The sequence below is a fragment of the Fringilla coelebs genome (assembly GCF_963513975.1).
Source record: "Fringilla coelebs genome assembly, chromosome: Z".
Taxonomy (NCBI): domain Eukaryota; kingdom Metazoa; phylum Chordata; class Aves; order Passeriformes; family Fringillidae; genus Fringilla; species Fringilla coelebs.
The window spans coordinates 70,135,001-70,142,474 of NC_140031.1; the positions used below are offsets into that span (position 1 = coordinate 70,135,001).

General features: G+C 39.7%; 1 protein-coding gene across 1 annotated transcript in view; it reads left to right on the top strand.

Annotated features, from left to right (window-relative positions):
* The window catches only part of WDR36 (WD repeat domain 36), a 31,887-nt gene extending 26,658 nt beyond the window's left edge, over positions 1 to 5,229 (top strand). The window contains exon 23 of the mRNA XM_084225985.1: positions 972 to 5,229. Coding sequence (XP_084082111.1) covers positions 972 to 1,121 — 150 coding nt within the window. The 3' untranslated portion in view covers positions 1,122 to 5,229. The remainder of the gene's footprint in view (positions 1 to 971) is intronic.
* The last annotated feature ends 2,245 nt before the right edge of the window (positions 5,230 to 7,474 follow it).

Consider the following 7,474-nt stretch of genomic DNA (forward strand, 5'->3'; position numbering starts at 1 on the left):
CAAGCCTGACCTGCTTTCCATGTCAGTGGGCTGCCTTTCTTGTATTACTTGTCGAATATCACAGAGCTAATGAAATTATTCCAGGGTGTTTGTAAGTTAAGCACAGTAACAGTTACTCCTAGAGACAAAGTGGTTCTGCAGAAGATTGAAACACTCCTGAAGCACAAGTGTTTTAGATACTCTGATATATGAAATAATGTGAAAGCAATTAATAACAGTTTACTTGGAAAACATTGTTATAAACATTCAGACACATGTAATACCAGGGCATACACAGCTTCTCTGGGTAACATGTTCCAGTGCCTCACTACATTCAGAGTAAAGAATTTTGTCTAGTATCCAGGCTGAACCTACTGTCTTTCAGACTAAAGGTCAGTATCAATGCTCCTAGATATTTAAACTGTAGCCTGGAAAATAAATATTTCATCCATTAAATGGTAATAGTTGCTGCAAGTTCAGAAGGTTTCTCTTATTTCTGTTTTAGTAAGGTTGCTGTTTGTCACATAAGGAGAGCTCATCCATCTCTATCCCTATAGTGTGTGCTGGCATCATTCTTCTTGATGTGTGCAACATGGATAATTAAAATAATCATCCTGATTGACCTTAGCACATCTTTAGGCCTTTCTAGCCTAAAGAGGAATTTGTAATGCAGGTCAGGAAGTGGAGAAAGTTACCCTCTAGGGAAGTGTGTGATGGGAATAGATTCAGCAGCCTTGTCCGAAGATGATCTAGTAAAAATATAGCATGTTTAAGACACTTTACTGCCTTATCCCATCTAGAACATGAAAAATGGCTTGTAAAGACTAGCAAAAGGGGAGCAGTATTAAATAGAGGAAATTAGTTGAAAGAAAAGGGTCTTTTCCCTATTTTGGACATTTCCTGAAAGCAAAGTATTGGAATTGGGTGGGGAAAACAGTCTTTTAATTTTTTAATCTGTATTTGTGTCACTATCTGCTTGTTTTCATTTTCAGTTACATCTTAAGAGTCTCTCATCGGAGCCAAAACTCTTGGAAGAATTATCCAAATTGTCAATGCAACTTGAGGAAACTTGGATTCACTTGCGGGGTCTCTTCAATCAGAGTCTGTGTGTTTTAACATACATGAAAAGTGCTTTGCTGTAAAATACTTCAGGGTTTTGTCTGCATAAGATTTCCCTCAGAGGAACAGTACAATTTATTACCAAAAATACTGTATTCCAAAAATCATAGTGGGTCTTGGAATTGTAGAATCATTAAGGTTGGAAAATATCTCCAAGCCCATCAGGTCCAACGTTCTGCTGGATTACCACCCTGCCCACTAAGCCATATCACTAAGTGCCAGACTACTCTTTTTTTTGAGTACTTCCAGGGATGGTGATTCCACCATCCTGTTCCAGTGCTTCTTCTGGTGCTGTATTTTATACATCTACATATGGCAGAGTATTTTAGAGCATGCATAACTGCCTATTTTTGTTCACTTCAGTTGGAGAAGAAATTGCTGGGTGCAGCTGAAGTATTTGTTGTGTTGGTCTGTGCTGCCAGTGGACAGACATTTGGATTCAAGGCTCTGAGCAGCCTGGCCTTGTGGAAGGTGCCCCTGCCCAGAGCAGGGGGTTGAAAGTAGATGATCTTTAAAGTTCCTTCCAACCCAAGCCGTTCAATGATTTTCTGATTCTATGGCTACATAAAGCGTAGTTCGCCACGAAGAAATGACTTGCGGGGAAAAAGAAGAAGTGGGCATGTAACTTCTGTGTAGGAGGCCAAAAACTATATTGTTCTTAATAAAGTCATGGCTGATGCAAAAATAAAACAAAAAGTCTTAATTGTTAACACTTTATAAGCAATAATTTAAAGGAAATTAATCTAAAAATTGTGTTCCTCTGCAATTGGAGCGCTTTATGATGGTTGTAAAAATCAGTTGTCTTCTCACTTTTGCAGACATTTATTTCTGAAGGCAAAGATTTCCAGCTGTACTAGCAGTGATTGAACTTCAAAAAAAAACCCCTAAAAACCCGAGTACCAAACTGAACAAAAAAACCCCAGATTTTTGGGAGGCCCAGTTTCATATGAAAATGATTTATTTTCTCAAGGAAAAGGAGGAAAGATTACTAAAAAAAAAGCTTTGTTTTGAGGAATTTTTAATTAAAGCAGATGGGTTTTTTTACAAATTGATATTTAGGTTTCAAACCATAACATTTGGGCATTGTTAGGGACCCCATGAGTGAAATTATCTTGAAGTTTGCTGCTTGAGAGTACTTCCTTCCAGGAGAAGAATCTCCTGAACAAGACCTTTGCTGTATTTCTCATGCTTAAGCTACTACACAGACCAACAGATTAACTTACATAAATATGTGCAATTTCAATGAGCAAACTTGAAAGGTGATTCATTGCATTTGATAGAAGACTGAAGCAATAGTGTGGGTCAGAGGTACTGCATAGCTGTTGTTTTTTTTTTAATGCCATCACATTAAACCCCTTTTAATTATGTGTACTGGAACAAATTATCTGCAAATGTAGAATCAGACAACAATAGAAGGGCTTGGGTTGAAAGGGACCTTAAAGATCATCCACTTCCAGCCCCCTGCCATGGGCTGGAGCACCTTTCACTAGGCCAGGTTGATCAGAGCCCCTTCCAGCCTGACTGGACACTTCCAGGGATGGGGCATCCACAGCTTCTCTTGGTCATGGTGTCTCACCATTGTCACAGGGATAAATTCCCTCTTCATGTCCAGTTTGGACCTACTGTCCTTGAGTCTGAAGCCATCGTGTACACACTATGAAGTTTGCTGCTGAGGTTTAAGAAAGTCCTTTGTACACAGAATTATTTGTTTCTGGTGATGCGGTTCTTGGCGACCCATTGCTCCCAATTTTATTGGATTGATCTGAAGTTGTCCAAAATACCTTAAATGTCAGTGTAATACATAATGAACCTCTCAGCTTGCAGGTGTTACTGTAACTCCTTTAGAGGATCTTACAGAATAATTTTCTGAATAAAGCACAATGTTCAAAGGTCAATAAGGCAGTATTTGCGGACCTGCCTCTGTGGAAGAAGGAAGAGTGGATAAAGAACTTTCATGTTGGATCAGAGGAAGGGTCTGACAAGCCCACTGTTCTGTCTCCAGCTGGAGGAAGGAAGAGCTGTAGTACAGCAGCCTGGATGTGTATAAAGTGATTGTTTCTCAGGCATATCAGAGCACCTTTCAGCAGACAGCAATTAGATCTCTGTGACCCAGCTGTAGCCTGACAGTTGTGTTTAATGTTCTGTGACAGACCTTTTGTTCTCTGTGAGTTCATCTAATCTCTTTTAGAACCCATTTATCCTTCACAACATCCTGTAGTAATGGGGCCTACAATTTAGTTAACGGGAATAATGTATTTCTGTTTATATACTCCAGACCTGCTATCTTCTAACGTTGTGTGCCTCTCCTTGAATGTGAGAAATATCAGTTGTGCTCTAGTCTTCATGCTTCACAGGCTTAGCCTCAGAGCAGTGGTAAAAGGGTTTCTACTCACAAAAGACATACTTTATTTTACTGAGTGCACATGTCTGCTTTTTCACTGACATCCAAGAGCCCTTTCTGGGCACAGATGTTTAAATCTGTATGTACAAGATTTGTCTACAACACCTGTAAGGATTGTAGAGTAGGAGGTTTTTTCCCCTTCCATTTTCATGGTCTGCTTGATGTAGTCATAAGGAAAAACTGCCAAACAGGCTATATTCTTAAAACAGAAACATCAGGATAATTTTTGTGAGCAGTGTATGTATAACACAGTTGACATGATGTTTGCAGTCCTGTATGACATCATTAAATGTGTTTAATGCAGTTTCTTATGCACATACATGTTTGAAGTCCACCTGGAGGACTTCAATAACTTCCTTCAGAATATAGTATTTAAATGTGAGTGATATCTCACCTTCTTTATTCTTGTCTTTTTCTCAACATTTCTACTCATCACTGCTATTTCAGGGGTGTTTTACTATTATTAGAGCTGTAGAGTCTTCCACCAGTAGTTCTGATTGCTTCGTGTTCTTGGTCTTTTATTTTGTCCTCTTCACCTCACATCAAAATGATGAATAACTTGCTGTTAATAAAAAACTTCTTCAAAAATAAAAAGTAATTTCCTCCTGTTAGTGGATGAAAGTAGATACTTCACCTGCTGTTTCCTGTATTATTCCTTTGCCTGAGACAGAAAAGGTCAGTATTTTGTGATATTAGTCAAAAATTGTTGATTACAAGTGGTAATACACATGGAAACTGAATTTGATAATTTGGGCTTTGTTGCCCATAAGAACTCACATTAGCATGGTGCTCTTGTAATGGCTTATGCAATAGGATGTGGAGAAATGCTAGATGGGTGAAGGGATTGTCATGTTAACTCTAGGTTTTCTTCCAAGCACAGCAGCTACTGGGGATTTTACCATTCTTACACAATGCCAAGCCCATCTGAAGCTAGCTCTGAGTAGCAGCTTGCTGTTAAAATTCTCTGTGTTACTCTGTGTGACACAGCACTCCTTCCAGCTTCCCCTCAAGCCCGTCCCCACCTCTGTTCCTGTGCTTCCTTTCCACCACGATTTTCTCAGCTCCTGGTTCCTGAGTGCAGCTGCTGCTCTCAGCAACTCTTGCACAAAGCAGTCCTGTCAGGTTAGGCTCTCTGCACTTCCACTGTTTTCTTTGGACTGTTATTTTTTCCAGACTCATTTGGTAGTCCAGGTTGTTTTGAGACTGGTAGTTGGACCTTGCTACCTGAATTTGCTACTGGGTGGATTCAGATGCTGCACAGTGAACGTTGCTCTTCTCCAAACCTTCAATTTCAGTAGTCCTTGCTTTCCTTTTTCATTCAAGTAAAAATAGAGGTATTATGAGGCATGCAAGACAGAGTAGATGGATACCAGTGTTTACATTGACTACATTGTTCAGTAGCCAACCTATACCTCTGACTTAAGCACTCCAACATTTTGTACATTTCAAATTTAACTCTTACTTCTTCCAGAAAAATATAGGAAAGATCTATCTGTGCAAGTTCTCATGCTGCCAGTGTTGCAGTCCTGGAGTAAGGACACTGAAAGATACTAATTTGCATTCTGTGAATTAGAAAAGTCAGGTGTTTGTTGGCATATTTGAACTCTGTTAATGTGCTCTGTTTCAAACTCCTGTGAAGGAGTTTAGCATTGTTCAAGGATCACTATTATATTATATAAGTACTTTACTGTGTTGTCTGATGTTTCCCAAGTATTGTACATTAATCTTCTCACCACATCACCATTTGTATCTTAAGAACTGTGTGTTTTATGAAAAATTATCTTTTAATAAAAGTAATTTACCTTTTTAGAGATGAAGAATCCAACCAGCGTCTTATTTGATGCCAGTGAAAGGACTGGCATCCTTTACTTTTTGATGTGTTTGCAATATGTGTTAGAGGAGACCAAAATGCTGTCATTACCTGTCCTTAACCCTCTGCTTTTCTTTTTGTGAAGCAGTGGTGAATTGAGGAAAGCAAAATGAAAGATAAAATAACCAAGATTTTTCTACCCTGACTGTTATGTCTTCTATTCTGTGATTCTGTGTTCCCCAGAAGGATTAAATGAACTCTCTGATGCTTGTTGCACATCACAGAGCTTTGCTGTTTAGTAGCATTCTCTGAAAAATTACTTTCCTCCACTGATGGTTTGTGAAACAGCTTTTGTGGCCAAGTGGAATTACATACTGCTTCCCTGACTATCCAGCGTGTTAAAAGATGTGCTGGCTCTATGACTGTTAGATTATGAGTGTTTTAAAGGTCCTCACCCTGAAGGGTCAGATCACCTTGGTGTTTTGCAGTTACCTGAAATCACCCATAGAATGAGGTAGAATAAAATACTTGCAGAATCCTCACTCAGTTGCTATTTTTGTAGAGACTGAAAAAAAAAAAAAAGAAAACTCACCTACTTACCTTAGTCCAGAGTGTTCCCTCACCCTTTTTTATTTGCCTGTAGCCTAGCTGAGAGTTGCCTTACAGCTACACAGCTGAAGATCTATCACTTACTGCTTCTGAATCGCCCAATATTGGTCTCAGAATGAGACAAGAATTTTGCAACTCATTCATTAGAACTCCAAACACTTTTTGAGGGTTGTTCAGATTCACATGCCTCAAAAGGATTCTGTAAGTATAGCTCACTGAAAAACATAGCCATGACATTATTTTCTTACAACCAGCGATGTTCCTGCTGCTCTGGAACTGTTCCATCTGTTTGGCACAGCTGGAACTGAAAAGTCACCAGCCTGTTGTAATGCAGCATGTCCCTTCCTGTCCTCTGGAGAAAAAGTTATAGCCCAGGTAAAAAATATGTTTTCAGAGTGTGTCAGGTTACATATTTTGTTGAACATCAGTCTTTTTCACACGGGGTTGTGCAGCTGGTTGTTCTTCACATTTGTGATTAACCTTTGTGTTTGCCCATTGGTTTGGGTTGATGAAAGGGTGAGGGATGACTGCCCAGTTCTCTTTGAAGAATTACATTTCAACAAAATCAAGACAAATGTAAGCTATTTCAGCAGTGCTTACATCAGTGCCTAATTGAGATGGTTTATTCATGGTGCTAGAGTAAACAGCACCATCTGTACAGAAATCCCTGCAGCTCCCTTTGTGTTGGTGGGTGAGGATGACAACCCACTGATGCATATGGAAAGGGCAGAAATACTTGATTTATTTTTCCCCCTCAGTCTCCACAGGCAAAGCCTGCTTCCGTTTTCAGTGTGTACCAGCATCCTCTCTGAGGGAATTGCCAGCAACTGAGTTTGAAACTGGAGTGCAGAGCTCTGAAGTCACCTCCTAACCAAGGGGCTGCACAGGACTTGTGCACACATGCTGCCCAGTGTGACAGCATTGGCATTGAGGAGGTCCCTGACAAGTGGGTTGAGGCTGTTGTTCCCATTTTTAACAGAGGTGAGGTGGAGGATGGGGGGAACTGTTGGTTCATCAAACTTCTCTCATCCTCCAAAAGAATCATGGAGCTGCATGTGCCTTTGGAATCCATCTCTAGTGCACAAAGGGAAAGATTAAGAGAGTCACAAGGGCAATTCCTGCTGGCCCAAGGTGTTTGCCTTCTAGGATGAAATGGCTGGTTGGGTGCACAAAGGAAGAGCCACGAATTTGATGATCAAATTTAGTGCAATTACAGCAGTCTGTGATTACATTATCATAGTCTATTATGAAACACTGTAAATTGCTACTCTGAAAGTCAGCAGGCACGCTTTCTGTTAGTATTTTGCAAATTGTGGTGCTTGTTCATGGCAGTCTATGCACGGTGTACCTTGTACACTGCGAGCTGACTGAAGCATCATATTGGTTCTGCAGCACCAAGGTGTGAATTGCTTTTGCAGTTATCCCTTATAATCAGCATTACAGAAATTAATTTAGTCACGTTCTAATTATGTCTAATGCAAGATTATTTTGTTTAATATCCCATAGCAAAGAAGCTCAATAAATTAGATGCAGAATGTTGAATAATGCTAATGGTA